General features: G+C 38.2%; 1 protein-coding gene across 1 annotated transcript in view; it reads left to right on the top strand.

The window, feature by feature from the left end:
* The window catches only part of LOC139729917 (importin-13-like), a 122,500-nt gene that overhangs the window by 48,077 nt on the left and 47,342 nt on the right, over nucleotides 1–27,081 (top strand). The window contains exons 12-25 of the mRNA XM_071640834.1: nucleotides 1,461–1,599; nucleotides 3,210–3,259; nucleotides 3,788–3,877; nucleotides 4,531–4,678; nucleotides 5,478–5,546; nucleotides 6,626–6,765; nucleotides 7,566–7,700; nucleotides 8,485–8,718; nucleotides 10,077–10,214; nucleotides 11,878–11,974; nucleotides 12,653–12,705; nucleotides 15,683–15,808; nucleotides 16,638–16,727; nucleotides 24,769–24,950. Coding sequence (XP_071496935.1) covers nucleotides 1,461–1,599; nucleotides 3,210–3,259; nucleotides 3,788–3,877; nucleotides 4,531–4,678; nucleotides 5,478–5,546; nucleotides 6,626–6,765; nucleotides 7,566–7,700; nucleotides 8,485–8,718; nucleotides 10,077–10,214; nucleotides 11,878–11,974; nucleotides 12,653–12,705; nucleotides 15,683–15,808; nucleotides 16,638–16,727; nucleotides 24,769–24,950 — 1,691 coding nt within the window. The remainder of the gene's footprint in view (nucleotides 1–1,460; nucleotides 1,600–3,209; nucleotides 3,260–3,787; nucleotides 3,878–4,530; nucleotides 4,679–5,477; nucleotides 5,547–6,625; nucleotides 6,766–7,565; nucleotides 7,701–8,484; nucleotides 8,719–10,076; nucleotides 10,215–11,877; nucleotides 11,975–12,652; nucleotides 12,706–15,682; nucleotides 15,809–16,637; nucleotides 16,728–24,768; nucleotides 24,951–27,081) is intronic.

The following is a 27,081-nucleotide window of genomic DNA, read 5'->3' as shown; positions in this document are numbered from 1 at the left end:
CTCGCAAATGTACATCCTCTTTCATATTTCATCAGAGGTTTCTCATTATCTCACCAAAAAATGTTAGAAACATGAAGTTAGGTCTCAACCACAACTAAACAACCCCTTAAACTCTGTGTTCACATTAGACCCCACGTCGAGGGGACAGTCACCAGAGATTTTATCTTTTTTTTTTATGACTGAATGTCCACACTGCTGTCTGGACTGTCCCCGAGCCGCGGGGGCAATTTGGACCTGGGGTGAGCTCTGCCACTTGAAATCAGACATCGTACATGCACACATTTGATGAATACAGCTGGATGCTATCAATTACAGCCCATAGTCACTCTCCCCTTCAAATCTTGTCCCCAGACCCAACTTGCTTTGTGGGGATGGGGGGGGGGGGGGGGGGGGGGGGAACGAGTCCCAATGAGCATTCACAGTATGGTTTTTGAGGAGAAAGTCCCACAGCGCTGGACTTTCCCTGCGTCGTGTGGGCTAATGTGAACTGGGGGTATGTGTGCCCACGCACTTAACTTATTTCAGCTCAACTTGCCAAGCTTTTCCGTCAGGATTAAGTAACCCCAGCTCAACTTGACCTACCAGATAGTTATATAGTTATCAAGTCCACTCAAGATGTAGCATCGTGCTTGAGTCTAATGGGAAGGCCATGGTGACATAATATGGATTAGGAGAGATTAGGTAATCTCTCTTCATATTTTCGGACATCTATGCCAATCACCGAAGAAAGCACTCCAGCTTGCCGGCCAATCGGTGAATAAGCACACTAAGGGTTGAGGAGATGATGCATGAGATTTTGTTGAAGTTGGTTACCATGGAAGGGATAGACCAGTGATTATGTCCCAACTCTACTGTACTGTCGATGTAGAGTTTGCTATTCTCAAGATCACAGTGTGTGTAGTGAGTTGAGAAGAGGTTGGGCAGTATTAATTTGGTAAATGGCACCACCTATTGTCTGCTCCATGTCATTCCTTTTTTACCCACACTTGGATGATAAGATTTGATCTGTGTTGACTTACCACTGATGTACTGAAAGTCATGCCATTGAATGGGGAAATATTGACTCAAATTTGGTAATTTGTATTTCATGATGAATTTTGTATCCTGTTATGAGAGAAATTCAATTTGTTTGCTTCCATGCTGTCATCAATCAAACTAAGACCCTGTAGATTCCTGTAAGGATTCATGGACTTGTCTAAAAACCTGTAATGGAGCTTTTCTGGGCATTGGAACTTTGCCAGTTTCCTCATAATGCATTTCATTTTCATTTTTAAGATGATGTTTGTTCAGCTGAAGCAGGTTCACTGGAGTCCAACCACTTAATTGTTCTTCCATTCCTGTTAAGGATATTGAAAGCATGAACCCTTCTGCAACACCAACGATAAGAACTGAGATGGAGCGAACAGTCACTCTTGATTTTTTTTTTATTCTTTTTTAATTTCTCCCTGGATGTTTGATAGGATGACATTGTTTCGGCCGAGGCAGACAAGCTGGAGTCCTACATCCAGACATATGCTCCCATCTTCCTTCAGCTGGTGGAAATCATGATCAGAAAAGTGCAATATCCAGATGACGAGGAATACAACAGTTGGACAGAAGGTGTGCTTACCCACCCCACACCACTCGGCCCCCTCTAACCTTCACCTACCTAACTCTATCCCACCTACGTATAACTCCATGCCACCTATCTCCACCTCACCTAAGTCCACCCCTCCTAACTCTATGCTACTAACTCCCCCTCACTTCACTCCACCCATCTACAGCGGTTGTACTAACTCCTTCCTCCCTAACTGAAACTCTGCCCCACCTAACTCCATCCTAGCTACTTCATTTCATGTAACTCCATACCATGTAATTTCACTCCACCTGACTCCACCACCTAACTCCATCCTACCCAACTCCATCCCTCCTAGTAAAACTCCACCCAACTAAGTCCTCCTACTTAACTCCACCCAAACTATCTCAACCCCATCCAACCCCTTTTCAACTTACTCAACCTCACCAAACTCCACCACCTGTCTCACTGACCTAACTCCTTCCCACCTACAATTCCACCCATTTAACACTACCATAACCTCACTCTGCCCACGTAAGCCACACAGTGGCAGTGGGCATAAACGTTTCATATGTAGAACACAAGAAATAAATAACTTCTACCTGACAAATCAAATTAGTATATCTGGTATTAGTTTTGTGATGTACATTTTGATAATCTAAGCCTGTGCAGGTTCTGCCTATTCTGTGACTTTGTAAAGTTCATATCTAGTGAAAATAGCTTTTCCCAAGGCAATGTATGTGACCGTGCACTTCAAAACAAACATAAAGTCGCACACACTGATTTTGCGTAAGGACTGAAAATAAGTGAAATGGGTCAACCTAACCGAACTTGACTTTTTCATATTTTCTGAAAGAGCGGGTCTTCTTTTACATTATGCTAAAATTTGGTATCATAAAACGGGCAGGAAGGTGTGTTTTTTTAGCAGTTTATCTCGAACATTTTTGGTAGAATAGTGTGATTATGTGTGTCTTTAGAGTCCCTTTTTCATTTCTGAAAAACCTTGTCCACACTCTTCACTTTCAACTCTAATAACTTTTGAAAGGATAGCACTACTGCTTTGAAAGTTGGCATTAATTATGGACAGAATGTGTTAATGAGGCATGCTTAATTTCAGTTTAATTTGATAATCCTTTCATTGTTGTTACTCTGGTGGATTACTTCCTGTTTTTTGTCCCATTCATCGCACAGCCAGCACGGTTTGGTAAAGATTAAGCGCTTGAATAGACACTGTACTTCAGAGCCTCTTTTCTCAGATCACACTTTTCCTGAGTTTGTGCTTTCTTTCCAATATTTAGATAGGTTAGGAGAGTCCATTTGATTTGAGTTATGCATCATTTTAAAGCTTAAAATCTGCTCTTTCAGAATATGGTCTTAACTTAACATTCATGTCTGGCGACTTTTTGTTTGTTTTGAGGTGCAGAGTCACATATGTAATGTGGAGTCATTAGTAGTAGGAGTAGGATAAAGTGGTAAAAGAGAGTTTGATATCAGTGTTTGTAGTTGCTCAATCTTTCTCCAAAAAAGCTGTGATAAAATTTGGATGAAGCTAAATGTTCCTGTTCAACTGATATTCATTTGCTGGTTGGGAAGTGCCATTTCTAAACCCTGAACCCTCGAATCACCCTTCAATTTCAACCATTTTCTCTTGCAGATGAAAAAGAGCAATTCAGATGCTACAGACAAGACATCGGTGACACATTAGTGAGTTGTAAAGACTATTAAAATTTTTCATTATTGGGCTAATATAACACATTGGGGACAGGCTGATTTTGCTACAACACACATTTTGCACACTATCAGACACTTGCCCGAGTATACTCGGGACTCATCTTCTACAGGTTAAAGCACATAAATCGGTACAAGAATCTGCAACAGTTCGTCAAAACTGTTTCTTGTCATCAAGTATTTTGCTGAAATAGCTCAGTATGTGTGCACAGTGATTCTTTGAAAATGGAATGTTGTATGTTAAACTGTGAATAGATGTATTCCTGCATTGTAGAAAATATGTTATACAAATGCTTATCCACCTTTTAGTGATGGCCATTATGCACATTTGTGTATGACTGTGTAGCCTGAAATTGATACAACAGGATATTTGAATAAACTGGGTATTTACATCATTTCAGTACTAGGTATTGCAGATCTATCACTGGTCTATTGCAGCTACATGTATTCTACTGAAATCCTTGTAGTGGATTCATTTATAGCATGTTGTATTTTTCTGGATAGATGTACTGCTACACCTTGCTGAAGGATCCCCTCCTGAATCACCTGTTCTCATCTCTCACAAGGATACAGGAACAAGAATCATCATGGCAGGTAAATCCTACGTCATTTCACTTTCACACAACCCATGCACATCAGATACCTTTGCAACAACCTGACTTGAATGTCCGTTGTTCCTTTATTTCCCATAAAGTTGGATGTTGAGAGGTTGGGATGTTTTAAACCTGCACAGTGCATTGATGCCGTGTTCCCAGGTTCATTTCTCCTTTCCTTGAAAAATAAAAAAGAGAAACCTTTAATGTACATTATTATGTTATCTATTTGTATACTTGTAGTCTCCATTCACTGTATTTAGATTTTTCATTCATTCTTTCATTCATTCGATAATTCATTTATTCATTAATTCTTTCATACATTTATGCATTTACTCATACATTCATTCATCCATCCATTCATTCCTTCTTACATTACTTATTTGAATTAATGTGTTCATTCAGACATTCATTCATCCTTTCATTCATTCATTCATTCATTCATTTGTTTCTACTGTGTGAACTGTCATGTATCAGTCTTTTGACTGTGGATAAAGGTTGGTGTAACTCAGTGGAGAGGCTGAAGTAGATGTTTGTTTTTGTTGTTTTTTTAAGAGAAAAAAAAAACTCACTTGCAGTGTACAAATTCAATTCTGATGACATGGTAAGCAAATCTGCATTTCTTACATAGCATTCTTGTCTCCATGACAACAGCATGTAGAGGCCTGCCTGTTTGCATTCCGCTCGATAGCAGAAGGCGGAGACTACGGCGATGACCAGTGTGCCGCCAACCTCCTGCAACTCATTGGTTCCATCAACATGTCGCACGTCAAACTAGCGTCTACTGCCCTCTACATGCTGGGTGAGTACATTGCCAAACTCTTTGCCACTGACTCAACGTCACTGCAGCACCAAATTAGGACAGTGTTCACAAATCGTGATGATGTCATATTTTCTACCCAAGCTATGCCTATTATCATCAATATTATGGTTTGATTTGTGTGTTATATGCTTCATCTATCCCGGAATAGAACACCAGAATTTCTCTGCTCATGATTCAGATCTTGCTCTTTCAGCCCCAGCAGTGATTTGCTTTCATAACTGGGTTTAAAAAAAAAATTCTATGGAAATGGAAACTGTGAATAAAAAGATTTTAGAAAATAGAGCAATAACGCTCTCTAATGCAATATTTGTATTTCTATAAAAAAACCAATGTGATTTGCATGCACAAACTTTAACTTTCACCACTATTCAAATATTGTCTCTATTATGAGATATGCACAGCTGCTATTATAAAATAAGTACCAATGGTATACTGTACATCCTACAAGATCTTTTTTTTTTTAATACAGCATTGGTATTATGACTTTGATACACTCTAAATCTTCAAGTATTACCTTTACCTGCTGCCTCTAAACCTTTTTTTTTTTCCAGATGATCTTATTACTGTTGTAAATTTACCTATGTACTAGAAAAAAACCATGCCTAAAGTTAGAGGCATGGAATTTGATGTATATCATGACTTCACCAAGAAGTTGACTGGAAATTGTTGCAGATTTATGTTGAGAGTCATCACAGATTTTAGAATAAACTCATTTATGATTTTATGCCAAGTATTCCATTCTCATATATAATTTTCTTTCATGAATTCCATCTACCAGGTGCCTACTCAGAGTGGTTGGCAGACATGCCAGAAGCCCTAGGCTCCGTGATTCCCGTTTTATTATCAGGTGGGTTAACTCTTGAGACAAAATTTATCATCGTAATATACTGTGCATGCAAGCTTTATACAAATGTGCAAATTATGGATATATCAAAACAATTGTGACTGTGTGAATGTAGTGTGTTCTTTTCCTAGGAAATTGTGTTTTGGCAAATTATTGCACTAAAAGTAGATTGGAGAGATGAGATATTTCTTTGAGCAGTGCACTAACTGAAAGACAGATGCGTCAAGTTATGGAAAGATGATACTTTCCCCTCCCTGGATCTCTTGAAGAGATGCCAATTGCAAAAACTCTCTTGTTTTGCCTGTAGATGATTAAAATCAGTGTGTTGCTTCTATCTGTGTGTATGGACCTGCTGTGGACAGATCGTCGATGAATAGCCAGAATACAAATGATAACATTTGAACTGTAATGGCAGAGACTCCAACCCCAAGCACCTTCTGATCTGGAGATTCTCCCGCCTGAAACCCCTAGCAAACGGGAGACTCCAACATCACGAGCGCAAAGTCCCTTGCGGTCTAGGGTTCTAGATGCTCTTTCGCGCTTTTTAAGGCTTATTTTTCAACATACAATGAAATTAAGTAAGAAATCATTTCAAGCGGGAGAACAGGAGATTCTGCAAAAATGGGCTTTCGGCGGGAGATCTCCCATCGAAAGCGGGAGAGTTGGAGTCTCTGTAATGGGGTGTGCATACCTTCCTGTACATTTTATGTACATAAACCATTTTTATCCCATGTCTGGCCAGATTGCTAACCCCTATGGCAGGGCTGCACACTAACATATTTTTCCTACTTGTCCAAACCTTAAATTTACTAGTCCTGTACTTTTTTCAACTGGCCCCAACAGTTTTATTTTTTGTTATTTTACCTGTCATGTCAGACCAGTAAATCTAGCAATCCCTGAAAAGATGCTGGTCCGACAGTGATTGATTTTTCTGGTCTGGGACCGTCGGACCAGCGCCAGTTTGCAGCGTTGCCTATCGATGTCAGTCCCCACATGGTCGGATAACAGAGGTCAGACTGTATTACAATAACTTAAATCACACACTGAAGCACATGGTAATCATTCCTGCTCATCACTCATAGGTTTAAACGACGCCGAGCTTGCGGCTCCGGCCACGATGTCGCTGAAGGACATTGCCTCAGACTGTATCCCAGGCATGAGGCCCCATGCAGAATCCATCCTTACAGCCAGCCAGCAGGCTCTCATGTCTAGTGTACTCAAGGTTAGCTCTCAACCTCCCATTTCTCTCTCTCTTTCTCTTGCTCTTTTATGTATATATGTATATGTTTATATACATCTGCACCGAAAAAGTTTTTTGCTGAGTGGAAATTTGTATGCATTTCGCACAAATTGAAGCGAGTGCAAAAATACAAGCATACAATTTTTGTTACTTGTTAATTGTAATACTGTACAGTTTTATACTGTAAAACCAGAAATTTTTGCGTGTATGAATTTTTGCCAATTCCATGCAGCAAATATTTCTTGTTTTACAGTATTTTGATTCCGCGAAATTGATACTATGTAAATTCATCTTACCTTGCCAAGCGTGAAAACATTACTCATGCAAAAATTTGTACTTTTACAGCATATTGATTTATTGAGTTATTAATTCACCCATATATCTATGTATTCATATATCTATCTATCTGTGTGCCACAGTCAAATTTTCTATCCATGTCATCAAATTATCTCTTCATAAATCTTCTCTGCTTAGATCTCTGTGTATCTATGCAGTTTGCAAGATGACTTGCGATTGAATAATATATTGTAAAATTTGATTACAATTGTAAGCAAGATTTTGTTTGACAATATGCAAATTTTTATATATTTATTTTTCATATTTTATTTTTTTTGCATGAGCTGTTCCCAAAATTAAGGAAGGATATTTACTAACTTGCCTCATTTCTTTGACTGACCAGTCAAGAGAGATCAAGCTCTTCTCAGCTCTATGCATATGTATGCTATGGTATAGATCTGTTTTATATATAGCCACTATGTCTTTGTTTTGTTCACTATGTCCAGTCAAGGGAGTCCACCCGTCTGATGTCGGTCATCGGTCTGGTGCTCTCGTCCCTCCCTCTACCGGACATCATGAATTACCTGGAGGTCATCCTCACACCACACGTCCAGGCCTTGGAAGAAGTGGCCAACCAACAGGTGTGTAGACATCCCAATTATACAAGTATGTCCTGAAAACTAAAAAAAAAATCACACAAAGTAGGAGCATACATACATTTTAGACATACCTTTCCTTTATAGACTTCATCAGAATATATGCACCAAACATGAATATATTTTTTTAGATGATATGAACTTTATTCCAGCATGCAAGATGAATGCTAGGGGTTGAGACATTAAATTTTACTTTCAGCACTGTAGTGTCCTCTTATCAATAGAGTCACAAGTACTGTATGTCACATTGATAATTATATGTAGCTATTTTAAAGGGACTGTACAGTACTGGTTGAGGTAGGGATTCATGTTTTGAACATTCCTTAGTGAGATAATGAAAAGCCTCTTATGAAATATGGAAGAGCATGTACTTCTAAAAAGGATTCAACGTTTATTTTGATGAAAATTGGTTTTCAAATGGCTGAGATATCCAAAAAAGTGCTCGTAATAAAAGGCGACATGCCCCAACTTTATTAGTATCTCTTTGTTTCACCTAAACTTTTTATTCCCCTTAGAACTGCATGCTCTTTGACATCTCATAGAGTGCTTTCTGAATATCTCACAAAACGTTAAAAGCTAAATCTTCACCTCGACCAGAACTGTACACACCCTTTAACACCAGCCAAGTTTGCATCTCTTTTCAAGCATAAGCCAGCCATCGTGCATATATGTTTTTCTCGCAAAACAAATCTCTCTGAACAAAGCAAAGTATTCTTTGGAAATGGGATTGTTGAACATGAATTGACCGAACTCTTTATGTATGAAAAAGCCATCTCCATCGGGCAAGACCACCATCCTGGTCAAGCTGGCCATGATGGCCAACCTGTGTGCCTCGCTGGACATCAAGCGGGAGGACAAGTCCATCATAGGTCAGGTGGAGATCGAGCCCAAGTCGCCGTCGGGGGCCCAGGAGACCCAGCCTGTCCTCCTCATCCTGCAGAAGATTCTCCCCATTGTGGAGAAACTCCTCAGCATGTGGATTTCTGATGCTGCCATTGTGGAGGTGAGGTGGAGGAGGATGTGGTGGTAGTGGATGAAGATGGTGATGATGACGAACATGACAATGATGATTATGGTGGTGATGATGATGAAGAACATGACAATGAAGATCTTGATGATGATGATGATGATGATGATGATGATGATGATGATGATGTTGAAGATGACGATGATGATGATGATGATGATGATGATGATGATGATGATGTTGAAGATGATAGTGATGTTGAAGATGATGATGATGAAAGTGCTAGTGGTGATGGTGATGACAATGATGCAGCAGCAAGATGAAGGTGAAAGGGGGATAGGAGGAGAGAGGAGAGGGTTAGAGTGGAAGAATGGGGAAGGAGAAGTCATCTGAGAAGTTGGAAGGGGAGAAGAAGATTTCAAGGACGAGTAGGAAGATGGAGAGAAGAAGACACAAGAGTGGAAGGCAGAAGATGGAGAGTGGAAGGAGGGGCAAGGTGAAAGGATGATGGAGAATAGGAGAAAAAGGAGTGTTGAAAAAATAAAATAGTTAAAAGACCCACTATGAAAATACCAGGGCCCTGTTTTATGAAGAGTTATAATTGATGATATATTTGATTTCTATGGTAAGTCTATTGCAGCCTGTGTAGTAAGGAAATTTATAATCGATTATATCTTTTGATAAAACGAGCCCAGGCCTAACAAGTCTCCCTGATTACTTGCTGAAGGCTCCCTACAAAAGGATCTCTTTCATCGTCCCCTCACTGAAGAATGTAGAAGCCTCTCTGATATTGGCATTGGTATCAACTGAGACACATGTAATACATTTATAACTTCTTCCCCCATTCCACAGAGATTTTTTCTCATCGGTCATTTGTCGGAAGCAAAGTTTGTTGCTTCAGGCCACCCACCGAAATGTACCAGATGACACTCTTATGAATTCGACATGTGTTGGTCAACCATCAGGTCAGTGTCAGACACACCGGGTGTGGTCCGATGAGGCAAGATCGTCTGGTTAGGATCACGCATGACATGTCTGACACTTACACGATAGTCCAGCAACACAAGTCGGATTCATCAGACTACGATCCGATATACTTTTGGTAGGTGGCCGAAAGCAAAAAACTTTGCTTCTGCAAAGTGACCGATGAGATCAAATCTCTGTAGAATAGTGGTATCCTTGAAAGCTCATTAGAATCTTCCAGAGTTCGATGTGTTACTATTTATAGCAGCCCCAAACTACAAAATGTACAATTTTGGTGGTGGGGGGGGGGGGGGCATGGTGGACAAGATAAGAACCACATAACATTCACTGTAAACTGTATAATTGCTCTGTTTGTGTGTGAGTTGATAATTTTGTTCATATTTTCCCCACCCGTTGCATTCAATCTGCAGTCGGTGTGTGAGATGCTGAAACGAGCCATCAGGACTCTGCTGGACGACCTCCAGCCCTTGGTGCCCCAGCTCTGTGAACTCCTCTGCCAGATGTACAACACTGTGCCCCAGCCAACCATGCTAGACCTTGCCCAGCAGGTGAGTAGAGGCACAGAACATTTGAAGCTATCACCCTTATTTCTTTAAGGACTTGACAATTATGGTGTTCTTAAATAGAAAATAACACCTCTACCTCCTTTGCTGAAAGTGTAATGTGCTTGTTAAAGATATCTTCAAGATTTTATTCACAGTCATGTTCATAGCGATTACTTTGCACTTTACAATAATCTCTTTGAGAAATGTAATCATCTGTGCTTGTGAGCATTTAGAATATCATAATCTCAGGTGCAAGAGACAGTTTCTTGTATTCTGCTGTATTAGGATAAAATCATATCTGTACTTGGCAATAGTAGTTCTTCTCCCATTGGCAATCTGTGGATTGGTTTTGATAAAATTTGGGATGGCTTGCATATGAGGACAATAATACTGATTGGTGAATTTCTCTTATGTTAACATTGTGATTGCAAATTGTTTCTGTCAACAGAATTGCAGAAAAACGAAAAGGGTGGGGTGAGGGGGAGTGTTGGGGGTTGGCTTTCTCCTTCTTTCTTCCTTCTGTGTTGGTTTGCCAATATTGAATGACACATTCACTGTAATCAATTTGCCTGTATTTGATTTAAGAAGATGAACTTTGTATCTACATTGTAATTATGAAAACCACTACATGGCTCAAAGGCCAAGTTTTAATTATTGTTTGTTCCTTCTTCTTCCTTGTACATGTGATTTGTTTTTATCTTGTGTTCAAGCTAGCTTTGTAAACTGGATGGATGCAAAACACTTTACAAGATTCTAGGTCTTTCAGGAGCTCAAAATTTATCTGACAATGCAAGTACAGGTGTATCTGAAACAGGTGTTATCAGCCTGAATCTGTACGACACAAAAAGGAGCCGATATCTTGTTGCAAAATGAGTCAAGTGCACGAGACTGAAGGCTGCTTAGCAAGTACTTCGGAGATATCAATCCTTTTGTGTTTCCGAATTGTTATTTTGGTTTAGACCAAGTGCGAGGGATTGTTTGAGTGTAATCACGTGCACAGAAGTGAAATATCCCAAATCATTCCCTTGAAGATAAGATTGCATTAAAAAAATAGTAATGAATAAATAAATGGTAAAGTTTTGATGGTAGGAGAGGGTTAGATCCCTTTTCAAATATACAAATAAGTGTTATCTTTGTTGTTTGTGTGTGTGTGTGTGTGTGTGTGTGTGTGTGTGTGTGTTTTACAACTTAGTGTTGAAGGGAAACAGCTAGATTGTATGTATGCGACCTTTACCATAACACCAGCCAACACAAGCTTGTCACTGTAAGGTGTATGTCATATCATCATCTAAAGACATGATGACATTCACAACAACAATTACAAAAAGATTATTCCCTATGTTTGTAAGGGTAGGGATGATAGATCCTTTTTGGAATACACAAATAAAGAGTCATCTCTCTCGGGTTCCTTTACAACTCAGTGCTAAAGGGAAACAGCAAGTTTGTTTCTCTGTGACCTTCAATGTGACCTTCACCATAATATAGATAACCAGCAAAAGGTCGCTGCTAAGTCAAAGTCACAATGTTGAAAGTCAAGAGTGTTGTTGTTTTGTTTTTTTTCAGCTGGCCACAACAATATAGGTTTTACACATTAAGGTATTGTTCTGCAATCCTTTGCATTTTTTTCTATTCATTTTTTTTTGTATGTTTTGTTTATCTTCTCTAGATAATCATTCTCTTTGGAAGTGTGGTGTCACTCAACACCCCAATTGCATCGCTATTCTTGCAGCTGTCTTCTAAAACGTTATCGGTGCTCCCAAACAGTAAGTTCATCAACGAGTCCAGCTCCCATAGGTTAACAGGGCATCTAGAGACAGACAATTTATTATTCAACAAACTGGAAACTGTTTTAGTGTCTCTTGGTAACCAGCTTGGCATGTTGAAAGAGAGTAGTGAAAATGCTCACCTTGAATGGATAGCACCAATAGCAGGTCATCACGAACCAAGCAAGAATGAAAATACATTGTAAGATGTCTAAACGCATTTATTTTAGTATCATTCATTTAATGGCAAACATTTAAGAATGCTAAACGTCCTGATGGAATCCCATTTTCTTTTCTCTTTTTTTTTTATTGATACTGTTGGAGGAACTCAAATAGCACTGCAACTTCAAGATATATCAGAGAAGGTGCAAACTTAAATTTAAACAGTCAACAATCATTCTTTATTGAATACTACTGTCAGATGAACTCAAATAGTACTGCAACTTCAAAAATATGTCAGAGAAGGTGCAAAACTTAAATTTGAAGAGTCAAAAATGAGAGTATTTCACTAATTTGCATGTTGATGCAGTGCACAGAACTTTCCAGTAACCACTCTTTTCATCAATCATACTTTCTCTCTCTTCTCTCTTTCATTCTTTCTCTTTCTCTGTCCATCTCTGTTCTGTCTCTCTGTTATTTCTGTCTCTCTGTTATTTCTGCCATCTCTTATCACACCAGATGCCAGAGAACACACGGACGTACTAGAAGAATATATGACAACTTGTGCACAGGTGAGCACCATCTTTGATACAAGTGTACATCCAGAAAATATAGATAGATGGATAGATAGATAGGTAGATAGATAAAGCATACATCCAAAAATATAGATAGATTGATAACTAGGTAGATGGATAGATAGATAAATAGGTTGATAAGCATGTGTGCATCCGGAAATATAAATAGATTGATAACCAGTTAGATAGATAGATAGATAGATAGATAGATAGATAGATAGATAGATAGATAGATAGATTGATTGATTGATTGATTGATTGATTGATTGATTGATTGATTGATTGATTGATTGATTGATTGATTGATTGATTGATTGATAAGTGTACGTCCAGAAATATAAATAGATTGATAATTAGGTAGATAGAGAGATATATAGATAGATTAATGAAAACTTACAGACGAGAGATAGACCAATAGATAGGTAGATAAATATGTAAAGATATATCAATAGATAGATAGTAGATAGAGACAGGGAAAGGAAGTGAGAGTAAGAGATTACAATGAACAGAGATAGTGTATACCTAGATTGATACAATTTAGATGAATGGATTGATAGATAGATTGATTGATTGAGGAATGCAAACACTTTATGACATGTACATGTGCAGAAGATACATGAAAATTGTACTGTAAAAGTGTAACTGTGTGTGATTGTTAAACTTTTTTTGATACATAGGGCCAACTCAGAGTGGACTCCACATGCTTGTAGTCATGCAAACGAGAGTAATTCTGTACTTATTTTGATGTTTGCCAACATAGTATTTGAGCATATACAATTTCACAATGTTTTCAGGCAATTTCCACTCCGCAAAATAATCCACATGTAGCCTACAATAATTAAATATTTGAATAGACAGTGGGGGGGGGGGGGGGGATGGGAGGCTAGCTCATGATTATGACGAAGAGATATGAAAGATTTATGGATGGAGAGGTATAAAGTACAGTACTTTTGTGAAGCTGAAGTGATGTGAGATCTGTCAGCTTTTGTAAATATTTTTGTATTTTACTCTTGTGCACGTGTAACTTTCCATGCCTCTTGACAATTGAGGAAAAACTTATCTGATTCCAGGAGTACACTGTCATTGATAATTGATTAATTGCTAAATGATATTGACTTCGAGTTCCGCTGTTATCATCAATAGCTCTACATCAAATCGACCGCTGTAGATACAATAAAACACTTCACACTGATAATTCTGACAGTGACAATAACTGACCTTTCGCCAATTTAGTTAGATGGGAATATGATTGCTTTTGATCTCTTCAAATTGGCAAGGATCCAGTTTTGACAGAGATGACCTCAAGATTCACCAGTGGAAAAAAACAAATGAAAGTTGTGGGATATCTCAACTGCTGACACAACATACTGTGCAGTTGTGGAAAGGAAATCTCATTTAATTATCTCTCTTTATATGTGTGTAAAGTTTATGTGCTTTTGTACATACAAATGTACATGTATATATGTAATGTATATGTAATGTATATGTATGTGTATTTATATGTAATGTATATGTATGTGTATTTATATGTAAATGTATGTATACCCGTTTATATTTTTTTATATTATTTCCTTCCATGAAAACAAAGCAAAACCATAAAATTTGATTTCATAATTGAGGAGGTCGGTTCAATATAGTGCTAACCCACACAATAGTCATTTTGAGATAATCACTGTTGAATGTTTGGAAAGTCCATACATTGTACATTAATAAAACATGAATGCATGCAATTTTTACCATCTTATTGGTTGAATTCAAATATGATATTTTCACAGAGGTTAGAGTGAAGGATAAGGATTATGAAAATACATGTGACTCAATTTTGACAAAAAAGTGTGGGTTAGCACTATATTGCAACGACCCCCTCAATTTTGTAAGGTAATTTTCCAGTTTGACACAAGAGAGTTTCATTGAGTCCTCTTTTTATTAATTTGAACAAGACTTTGTTTTGCATTACCTGTTTTCTCATTCTGGCTTCAAGTGGCAAATTTTGAACCGCAGATCTTCTCCTTGAGCTTTGCATGTTTGCTTGGATATCAGAATGGCGAAATAGATGACCCACAATTATTGGGGTTCGAGTGCGATGGTAGTGATAGGCAAGAGTCCCTTTTTTTGTTTAGAGTTTAACTCAACCCCACGTGCGTTGGTGACACGTGCTTGACGACATGGCTTGTACTTGTAGGTGCGTTGTTTTGTTTTGAAAGCCATCCTGTGCTACCTCAACGAGTGCCCTTTGGAGTGTTTACATGAATAATTCAGAGTTTCATTTTGTCAGATCTTAAAGGGGCTGGGTGAGTTGCAAGACCATAATGAAGTTCAAGGAAATTATCATTGGGTTATTTGACAATAATGCAAAATAAAGTGACAATGATAACAAAAGTGATATTAGCTCATTTACTGCAGAGCCCATTATATGTTGAATTATCACTTGAATATATTTCACTTAACTTTTCACAATATTGTGTTCCATGTTGCTTCGTTTTCCTTTAGATTAAAAAATTGCCAATGTCAGGAACATTGTCCTGAATGATAAGATTCATTTCAAGTAGCTGTTGAAAGAAAAAAAAAATTGGATTTAAGCACCACTTTAGCTCACAGATAATGCTTTTGAATGCAACATTCGTAAAAATTGCTTCATGCACCGTTGTATGCTGCAGTACTGTCAAAATAGTGTATGTAACAATTTTTTGTTTCTATTTTTCTCTGCATGGGGGGGGGGGGGGGGAGGGGAGAAGAGTGGGATTGGAGGGGCTAGCAGAGAGATTTGAAAATGATGAAGTACAAAGCCTATGTTCAACATTAGCAGTGTGTTTTGTTTTTTTTGGGGGGGGAGGGGGGTTGGTCCTGTTTCATGTGAATGTTTTGTAAAAGTATCATTAAACTAATACAACAATGACTTGAATACTTTGACTTATCGGCAGTTTCTTTTAATTCTCCTTTTATTCTCTCTGTCTCCACTTTTTTGTTTTACCAGTTGTTAAAGAAGCACACAAAAATTTTCACCTTGGATGAGCTGAACCTCGGGGCCATCTTCCAGTGCGGTCTGGTTGCTGTGACGCTGCCCGAGCATCAAACGCTGAAAGCCTGCTGTCTGTTCTTTGTATGTCTTATACCCTTTACACTCACTGTAATTTTCAGTCTTTGTATTATGTACTAGGCAGAGTATAGTGGGCCATTTGGGTCTATATCTCATAAGAAGCCAAAAGTTTTAAAAGAGACAAAAACCTGAAACTTCTCCATCAAATTCTCTTGGAAAATGATTAATGGGATGCTACATGGAAAAAACTACAGTAGAGGAAAATCTATCTGTCTTGAAAAAAAAAGAAAAAGAAAAGTGAGATATCTCCAAAACAGAAGAAATTGCAAAGAGAGAAGAAAAAGAGAAGAGGAGAATCTCTCATTATTTTGTTTAGGCGTTTTTCTTTGGTTCACGCTTCCTTGTGTCAGAGTGGAGCTAGATTTATCTTTTAGGTTTTCCTTGACAGTTTATTTTTGTTGTTGTTTTTTCTGACATGACACAAAATGCTGTTATTCCCCTCCTAAATATATCATCAATTCTATAGATTTGAAGCAAGAAATATAGTTAAGCAAGTAGTCAAGTATGAATTTATGTTGATCTATATCAGTATTTCTTTGATTTCCTATCTCAGAGACAGTGAAATTAAGTACAATGATATTAATGGTAACATACAAGAAAAGTGCAAACATTAGATATTGTTACATATTGCAAGAGAAATATATATTTTGTGTGTATGTTAAAATTGTGAATATTCTTTAATCACAACATCAGTCCAACTATACATGAAATAAGTCCCAATTTCTCCTTTTTTCCATGAGTCACAGTTTTAATATGTTTATATATTTATGCTGGTTTTACGATTTGTATTCTTTTCCGCTTTCTTTTTTTTCCCCCCATTTTTCCCCTCCAGAGTAACTTTGTTTCTCAGAATGAGACGCTGCCAGGGGCAGGGGAGGTCTTGACACAGCACGGGAAGAGCCTTGTAGAGTTGATGCTGAAGGTATGTACACCATCTCCCATCCCTTGACCACGCCCAGTCCATGAATGTTGGCAAAGTATTGGCAGATGTACCCCAGCATATCAGAGGGAAAAGGGCCCATATACAATGATATTTTATACTGCCTCAGGGTGGTCCATGAGGGGTTTTAGCATGTCGCTGCAACATGCTAAAATTCTTGTGCAACATCCTAAAAAGCCAGCAACATGCTATGCAACATCCTCAAGAATTTGCAACAAGCTCAAAGTAAAAGTATTCAAAAATGTGCAAAACATGTGCATAACATAAGAAACATCAAACTACCCTGAGGTACTTTAGATATTTGTGTGCAAAACATGAGAGAGAACATTGAATGTAAGCAGCACAAAGAGAGATACATGTAAGCAGCAAAATATTGCGTACTACGTACTCATCGTGTGCGCTCCGCGCATATTCAATTTCTGCAATATTCTCAGATTCTGAGCTTGCAACATGCTAAAATTTCAAGTTGTGGACCACCCTGCTGCCTCCTCAGCTATCTCGCTGACATGCATCTGTCACCTTTATGAATGAATCAGAGTTGAGTAACTACAGTTGTACGACTGATTCATTCCTTTGAGTATGTTTATGACATGTATGGACGCATCAATGTACCGCCGTCTCTCATTGTCTCTTGCCATACACACATGTAAATATTAACATCAACATACACACATTGATTTTGTTTTATTCATTTATATTTTTGTACATGCAAATAGACAGACTTACAGACAGATGAATTGATAAATAGATGAACACATAGAGATACTGAATTTTAATGTGGGTGTTCAAGTATTTAGTGTCTGCATGATAAATGGAATAATTGAAGAGTGCATGGGTGTTCCAATTATTGGTTAGTCTTGTGCACTCCACTATTATTGACAATGAAAGAAAACAAGAACCATTGTATCATATCAAAACGTGTTTTTAAACACAAACCATCCTGAAGTTATACTGATATCAGCAGAGAATTTTCAGCACAGTTGATACTTACGTCACCTTTCCGCAAGAGGGGAATTCGGAAAGGAGGAATCTTCAGTGCAGTTGTTAAGTGTTTCTGTTTGGATTCTCATCATTGCTATGTTTACATTGTCACAGAATTAGGGGATTTTTGTGGGCTAGGTGGCTTGGTTGATGTTTGCAAAGATTCTGTAAGAGACAACATGGTGGTCTGTCCAGTCATCTACCCAAAATTATATAACAACAAAAAGATACATGTAGATATTATACTATCAAAATTATCACAATCCAAAGTGAAGGAAGTCCAGTGTGAACTAGAAAAGTACACGACTTTGAGAAAATATTGTATACTCATCACCAAAGGCAATATCTGAACTTTGTCATTGAGGAGCCTTTGTTATAGGATTAGATAACGTAACTTAAGTTTGCACTGTCATCTCTAACCTAGTATTTGCGGAAAAGTCATGCATAGCAGCTCATGTAGCTCCAAGAGCATTCTTACATTAATCAAGTAAGAATCATATCCTTCACTTTAGATAGAAATTTTTGCTCGGACTTGATATATTTTTATATGTATTAGTAGTATGATTTACATGTTAGTATTCCGTGACATCCATTACACATTTTTCACTGACATTGGGGCTTTGTTTGAGCAGTAATTGTTCAAATCTTGCAAAATATCCCCTAGTTGTATACAATGAGAGAATTCAATTGTATGATTTATATTAATTTTGTAAAGCATAATGAGTATTATCATTTTCACACACATTTATTGCCAAAGTTATTTCAAATCAAGATTGGTTAAAGAAAAAGAAAAGAGCTTCATCTTTAATAGCCCTCCCATCATGTACTCTGCGGGTTATCAGAGATTTCATATAGCGGTAGCCTCAGATGTGTTCTGTGTTATCATTTATCCAATTTTTTTTTTTTTATGTTCTGCATACAAGTGAGTCCTTAGGTAACAAGATAAGGGCAATCAATTGTGGATTGAATTGTTTGACAGATCAAGGATGAATCATTTCTGTACTTGTCACTTTATCTCATATCGCAGCACAGGCTCTTGAAGTTTGACCATGCCGTTTATCTCTCCTTCAGTGCGTGCCGCTGAGAGTGCTGTGTGATAATTTTTTTTTCTTCTCCCCCCCCCCCCCCCCCCCTCCTTTGTGGCACAGATACTATGGCGCAATGCCAGAGAACAAGATACGCTGTGCTGGCGTGTTGGTCACATGAAACCGTCACATTATGATAGAGAGCAGCGGGCGATGAGGTTTAAGGAGATATGTATGATGGGAAACAAAACCGAGTTTTGTATTAAAGCTGACAGGAATATCTTGTTGTGGTGTCGATTAACAAATTCATACCCCCCACAGGAGAAATCTCAAAATCTTGCAAAGCTAAATACAGCCTTACTGTGGCAAAAGGAAGTAAGTGACATACCATCCTAACCTGGACTTGGCATGTTCTTGCTGGATTCCAAGGATTTGAGAAGAAGCACACAGCTTTTAATATTGAGAGATGGCTAATCAAGGCCTGTATAAGACTGCACTAATGCTAGATTACATTATAGATTCATTGGTCTCAATTACAAGAATTTGCACTTTGTCACTTGCTTCCTTCTGCCCCCTTATATGGCAAGAAATGTCCACAAAGACCCTGCTGACAAGTCTCAACAGAATTTCTCTCCCGGAGATAAAAAAGAACAGGATCGTTAAATCCAAGTTTACATTCGACTTCGCCTCATGTTCCAAGGGTCAACAGAATGCAAGGCAGGAGGCCAATTTTCAGAATCCCTATCACATCCCAGTTGATGTGTACCTAGATGAATGCTTGATATCACTGCTAAAGTAAACCCTCGATTTGTAATCAGAGGAGCAGAGGGAACTACAATTAGGACAAAAAGAAAAGAAAAAGGTCAGTTGAAAACCTGAATGATGTGGCTGCAAAGAATGTGATTGTTCTTCATGTGCAAGAAATTAGTTTTAAGCAAATGTGCTTGTGCTGGTGAAGAGGTACATTCATGCACCATTTTGCACAATCCCATAGGGTCTATACTAGTCATTTGCACTCTGTAGATGTGTCCAGATCAGGTAATACTGGTTGCCTGAACTCCCCCCCCCCCCCCCCACCCCAAGCTCGGGAAATATCAGTGCATGTTCCACTTTTTTACGTTTCTCTTTTCTAAACGCTGAAACCATTTTGTAAAAAGACTTGCTGATCTTTCAGGGGGCTCTTATTCAGGCATCATTTGACTAAAATGTGAAAGTGACACAGAATCACCTGCAATGATGTAGACAGAAATACACTGCACTAGTTAGTAAAGAGATGACATCCCTTGGACTGTTAATCACTATTGAGTAATTCAAAAGTTTTTCACCACTTCCTTTGGCCCTCAAACTGTGGCAAGTATGCCACATATGTATATAAAGTGATTCACCAATACCAAAGTTAGTGAAATATGATTCCATTAATGGATTTTTTAAAAAGCCATCCACAAATATGTAGCTTGCAATGTTCAGGATCTGTGTTCATGTCATTCCAGGAGGAGAATGACACAAGAAGGTTATTCGCAGGAGTGATTTAAAAAACAACAACACCACCAACAAAAACAGCAAAACCTTCCCAACCCTCCCTGTGCAAAGTTTGCTCATGTTGTTTCGAGATATGGCTGGCCCAGATTCCAGCACCAAGGTTGCGGTATCATGTGTGAAATGTGTCAACGAATCACATTCATACACGACGACACGTGTGGGTCGCCGTGAGGATTGGGTACATGCCCCGGAAATATTGGAGAAAATGATCAGGGAAGAAAACAGATGCACCAGGGCACACCGGGTGGATGAGGGTATCGTGCATTCCGTAACCTCATCCTGATTTCAGAAAAGATGTCTTTGAATTTGGCAGATATCTTTCTCATATTTAGTTTTTGATACTCCTATCTCAACTGAACAATTTTGCAATGAAGTGTATGAAAAAGACATTGTCCAATTTATCTTGGATGTAGTAGAGGTCTAGAACTACGTCTTGTAATCTTGAATGCCTTGGGCAAATTTCACGGAGAATGGAAGCTGTACTGTAGTTTGTCCTTGGATTTTAGTCTCGTTTGTGCTTCACTGTAGTTGATTATGTAATACAGATTGTCTTTGTTTAAGCCTTATTTGTGTGCCTTGAGTGCCAATTGACACAGAAAACCCCATGGCATTGTACACACTGTCCAAAATCCCTGGCACAGGAAGTGTTAATGAAAGGAGAGATGCTTTATGCTACTCTCAAGCAGATAGGAGTTGAATATGTAGTGCATACTATCATCTACAAACTCTCATAGCCTGGATCTGCAGAATAGAAAAAAAGAAATCCCTCTTTCTGTCCTCTGTCTTTCTTCTTCTTTTTCTTCTTCTTCTTCTTCTTCTTCTTCTTCTTCTTCTTCTTCTTCTTCTTCGTTGTCGTCGTCATCGTCGTCATCTTCTTCTTCTTCTTCTTCTTCTTCTTCTTCTTCTTCGTCTTCTTCTTTTTGTCTTGCCTCAATTGTGATGAACAAATGTGTTGGGCAGTCTTAATACTGTCTTGTGAATAGGACATTGGAAACATGATGCAAATGTAATCATACATCACAAATAGTAGGGCAGATATGTAGCAAAAATTGGTCGAAATGCTCACATCCGGCGGAAAGTATGAAATTTTGCGTACAGGGGTATTTTGGGGCGCTGATTTCAAATATTGCTGGATCCAAGAGATCTGACCACGGGGTCGGCCGCCATTTTGAATTTCAATATGGCCGCCATCACAAAACAAATTCAAAGATCTCTATCTTCAGTTCTGAATGACCTGTGGCACCAAAATTTGGTACACATGAGCGCTTTGACACATTGAATTTGATGACAGATTGATTTGGAGTGTCTGACAAACATCAAATGGCCGCCATTTTGAATTCCAATATGGCCGCCTCAACGAAATATGCAAAATCCCTATCTCGATTTCTAAGTGGTGAGTGACCCTGAAATTAGGTGTAAACAAGTATTTTAACATACTGAGTTAGAATATTAACTGATGTGATGTGTCTGACAAACGCAATGCCTGCTATTTTGAATTCCAATGTGGCTACAAAGACAAACATCACGACGAACATTCACGGGCATGTCAAAAAGTGCAGCGAAAAGGAAGCATAATGCACCTTTCACTGACGTCACAATGTAAATACAGCAGCGCGCACTATATCAGTTACAAACCCGCGCTCAATCAGGTAGCCTAATTTACAAACCCGAGATAGAGATTTTCAACACTCCAACATGGCAAATATGTATAAAAATTCAAATTGGCTGCCGTGCAGCTTGTAAGACGTATCAAATAAGTCTGTTATTAAAGTCATCATATCACCATGCTTTTATATATCAAATTCCAATGGCTAATGTCATTCAGATCTGAAGATAGGGATCTTTGACGGCGGCCATACTGGAATTCAAAATGGCGGCCGACCCCATGGCCAGATCTCTTGGATCCGGCAATTTTTTAAATCAGCGCCTCAAAATACCCCTACATGCAAAATTTCATACTTTCCGCCGGATTTGAGCATCTTTTTCACATATCTGCCCCACTAAAATCCAAGAAAAAGTTGCTAGACATGGATTTTCTACTTTTGGGCAGATTTCGACTGAGCAGACTCTTAAGCTTTGAAATGATGTATACAAATGTCCTTTCCTGGAAAGAACTTACACACTGGAAAAGAGGCTTTGAAGTGTAAGAGTTTATTCAAGTGCTTTTCAATCTCACCAAGGTGTATGCTCTGTGCAGTGAATGGGGCAAAAGTAGGAATTAAAACTCTATAGCAACCACAGAGAAGGGATTTTGAAATTAAGCTGAAATTTTGCACAGTCTGTCAAAACATTCTATTCATGACTGATACTAATTTTCAAAGCAGGAGCATCATCCTTTCAAATGTGATGAGAGTTGAAAGTGAAAAGGGTTTTTAAGAAACGAACAGGGGGCTCCTAGGTAGACTGGAATACCTAATCACACTATTCTATTTAAAAAAAATGTATTCTAGAAAAACTGTAAAAAACACAAGTTGCCATTGGTTTTATGATCCAAAACTTTAGAAATATGTAGAAGAAGAATTGCTCTTTTAAGAAGAAGAATAATTATATATTATATATATTTATAAAAGGATTTGCTAGGTTATCCCATTTCAACTATTATGAGTTGTAATGTGAAACTAGCGCATGCAACTTGTTGATTTTGTGATGCACAGTGTATGGCGGTAGTGATACCTGAATAGACTACCAGGTAGTCGGGCGTTGACGCAGCATTTGATTCTACAACAATTGCTCTGGTCTTATTTTCTCCCAGCACTTAGGGTTTAGGGGTGTGATAAATGGGGTTCTAGGTTTTGTTTGATGTGAGGGTTAAAGATTATGTTTGGGGGATTATGTTTGTAGGTAAAATTTATGTTTGGCTTAGCGTGCAGATATTCCATTGGAGCAAATGTTGCAGTAGCAAATCTCATGGAACCTATCAGGCATTAGTGCATATTTCTCAATCATCTGCTTGTGTATCTTTCTTTTTTCTTTCACTCTTTCCTCCTTTTTTCTTGTAAAGATAGCATTCATTTGTCCCTAACTGATTCCTCTTCTCTTCCGTTTTCTCTATTTAGTTGCTACAGATTCCCGGGATTACTCCTTTCCTTGGGTATCTTCATTGACTATTAAAAAGCCAGTGAAACTTTATTGATATTATATATTACTATAATACGGCCAGTAATAGAAGCGCATTACTGTAAAACCAGAAATTTTAAGCCAAGATTTATGACATTAAAATGCACACAAAAGTTCCTGTTTACAGTATATGCATTGAACACCGTCGGCTCCAATTTGCAAAATTTTCGTTCAGCGAAAATATTGTGCTTTACAGTTCTGTGTAATAAATAAGATGTAAATCTTGCAAGTATACAAAATAGAGATAAGTTTAGGGGGATAATGTATTTGCAAGTACAGCACACAACTGTAGGAGGAATTTGACTTCTACAAGAGTGGAATTCAGTATCACTAGACTCCATCAAGCAAAACTTGGAGTTACATCTTCCCCGTCAAAAATTCATTATTTTATCATATTATGCACGTTGGGAAGTTAGTGTTAGTGTGTATGCTTTAAAGGGATCGTATAGTTTTGGTTGAGACCTAATTTCAGGTTTATAACATTTTTGGTGAGATAATGAGAAACCTCTAATATGAAATATGAAAGAGCATGTAATTCTATGAGGAATTCAACGTTTATTTGATGAAAATTGGTTTTGAAATGGCTGAGATATCCAAAAAAGAGCGATTCTAATAAAGTGTGGGACCCACACTTTATTATGATCGCTTTGTTTTACTTTGTTTTTGGATGTTTCAGTCATTCCAAACCCGATTTTCATCAAATAAACTTTGAATTCCTCTTCAAATGGTATGCTCTGTACTATATCATAAGTGTTTTCTTGGTATCTCGCAAAAAGTTAAAAGCCCAATTCTCATCTCCACCAATACTGTACCATCCCTTTAAATTTTGTAGCGGGTCTAATTTTCAGTGGTGAGAGACTTCCCACCAATTTCATGAATGCTTAAATTTGTGATTGTGGAGTACATCAGTGGAGAGAAAAGTGTACATGTGTATGTTGCATTCATGCCATGTTCAGGGTTCATAATTTTGCGCACTGTTAAATTTGTGAACAGCACCCGACTTGCGAAATTTTCAAAAAAGAGAGATGATTATAATAAATAAATTCTGTAAAATATATGATGTATACAGTAGTACACCTCATTTCTATAGTCTCTGGGCATCAGAAAACATGTCTGTAACTCCCGTTATATCAAAGTCCTGGAGGCTAGCAGAACTTTTTCTTTCATTATATCAAAATTGTGTAGTAGCCAAGCAAATAAAGTATACAAAGTAAACTAAATACTTTTGGGGCCTGAATTCTTACTTTGTTGTGACAAAATTTTGTCAAAACCATGATCATTACAACGGGAATGCACCGTATTGTTGTTTGTGATAATTTTGCACAGTCACACCTTCCATCCTCATCATTCACGCATCACAGGCTATTTCGGGCGGGGCGCCAAGGAACATGGTCGACAATGTGGCCGACGTCCTCTTCTCTCTCAACAAGCACTCCTTCACCAAGTTCTCCGGTTGGGTCACCGAACTCATGCTCAACACCAGCTTCGAGTTGCCGCGGGCAACCAAAGAGCAGAGAGAGCACTTCGGGAACACTATTTTGAGGTGAGGGAAAAATCTGAGGTTGGCTGTGTTTTTTTTCAGACTTTTATATAAAGTTTGATTAACAATACATCTCTTGTTATCTATTTGTGTATGTGGCTGTGAGTTTGTGTGTGTACGTCTTTGCCTGAGTTCAACCCATACTCCTGATTCGGATAGTTATACCACAGTATTTTCTCTTTTCTATAAAATACATGTATGTACATGTAGTGAATATTTCGTATTTCTGACTCATATTTATACACATCAACAAAACAAAAATAAAAATCATGGAGGATGAATGCTTGTACTTTGAGTGTGAGTGCATGCAGACCGTTGTTTTCTCAAATATTGAGTGGTCAGTGACTTTTTTTTTCATGATCTGCACCACAACTTACTGTAGTCTTCATGTACAGCCCATTTGGTTGTTGTTGTTGTTGTTTTTCTTAAGGCTTGAATGCCTATGTACAACATACATTTATGTTTCCATATATCAGAGAAAGTGTGAAAACCTTGATGTCTCCTTGCTATACATATTGTGTGAGTAAAATATTTGCTATAAAAAGAAATCAAAAATGGTGTAGAACTGGGGCCTGTTGCATAAAACTTACCGTTGAATTTCAATGGTAACTACCGTCAAAATTAGGCGTCACAGCCAATCAGCATCAAGGATTATAAGATTTACGGCTAATTTGAAGACTTACCGCTAGAAAGGAGCGGTAAGTCCAGCGGTAAGGGTTTTATGCAACAGGGCCCTGGTGTACTGTCATAATTTTTCGCTTATCGATGGAAGAATGGATAAATATTCTTACCTTTAATTTGCCTCAGTAAATATTGCTGACTGACAGTAAAGAATGCTATTGCTGTTCAAATTTGCTTTGGGCCTAACTATGTCTGTTTTTGTCACTAGTTCTGTTGCCAATGTTTGGGTTTTTTATGATGTTTGCTTAGCTGTTTCATTGGCAAATACAATCTGTAGTGCATCCTCACAATCTCAGTCGCATTGTGGATAGCAGTGAGACAGCACCAACAGTGCAACAGCGCCATCTCTTGTTGAGGATGCATTTCTAGATTGTGGTTGTTGGTGTGTGTTCCAAATCCGTGGAATTAGCTCTGTTAGGCCAGCAAAGTGAGGGAGGCCCAAATACAGCCTTCCCCCTTTACTTCATATTGGTCAGTGGGAATTTTGGCTACTTGGCACCGGTTTGCTAGCTGCTCCTTTAATCATACTTTTCTAAATGAAAACCATATTTTGTATACACTATCTTGTAGTCCTTTTTTTTTTTTTTTGGTGGTGGTAATTTGTAGATGTGAAAACTGAGGAAAGCTCTAGTGCTCGTGTTACATGTATCTCCTAAATAACTGCCTTAAATCGAGCTCCAACACCAACGGTCAGATGAATGCAAGTGATACTGATCAAAATCCCAACACTGGTGTTTGCATCAAACCTACTTCAAAGTCCACAGGAATTGCATGTGACCAAAAGAGGGGATGGCACAAAGTTAAAGTCAAATATGAAAAGATGTAATCATGACTGCTTAGTTTAGATAGATAATGAGGAAGATGGATTAAAATGCCACAAATTTCAAATCTTCTCCAAGATACAATGATCATAATTGTGCTTCCAGGCTCAGATTTATGTTGCTGTGTCTAGAGTGTTCATGTATGTTACATTGGTGATCATTGCATTAGCAAAGACTTTGCACGTATAACGTACAATGTACATCTACTTATGGACTTGAATGTGGATCTTGAAAAGCAACACTAACACCAGCACCGAACTTGAAATTATAAAGATCGTGATCCCTAGAGGCTACTGTTAGCCAGTGGGGGAAAAAGCATGTAAATCGCCAACACATTGGTGGAGCTCTGTTCAGCAGACTACATTTAACACCTGGTCCAACACCACCTACCTGAAATACGTCATAATTTTTTAGGTCAACCTTCCAACACTGACCGATTTCAAGTTCGGTTTTATTGCCAGTGTTAGTGTTGAGATAGCACCAGTACTAGCACCAAACTTTACTCATTGGCTCATCATAGATACCTCTTTGTCATTTAGCCTCATTTTTTTTTTTCCTGTGGTTTTCCTATTTTATTTCAAGACTAGGACTGACATCCTTCCTATGGATGTGTATTTATGTGTTTGACATAC

Source organism: Diadema antillarum, unplaced genomic scaffold, assembly GCF_040938485.1.
Source record: "Diadema antillarum isolate AM-2024a unplaced genomic scaffold, OU_Dant_1.0 seq00000269_RagTag, whole genome shotgun sequence".
Classification (NCBI taxonomy): Eukaryota; Metazoa; Echinodermata; class Echinoidea; order Diadematoida; family Diadematidae; genus Diadema; species Diadema antillarum.
The sequence above is the reverse complement of the archived record's forward strand: the minus strand, read 5'-3'. Positions and strand labels throughout refer to the sequence as shown.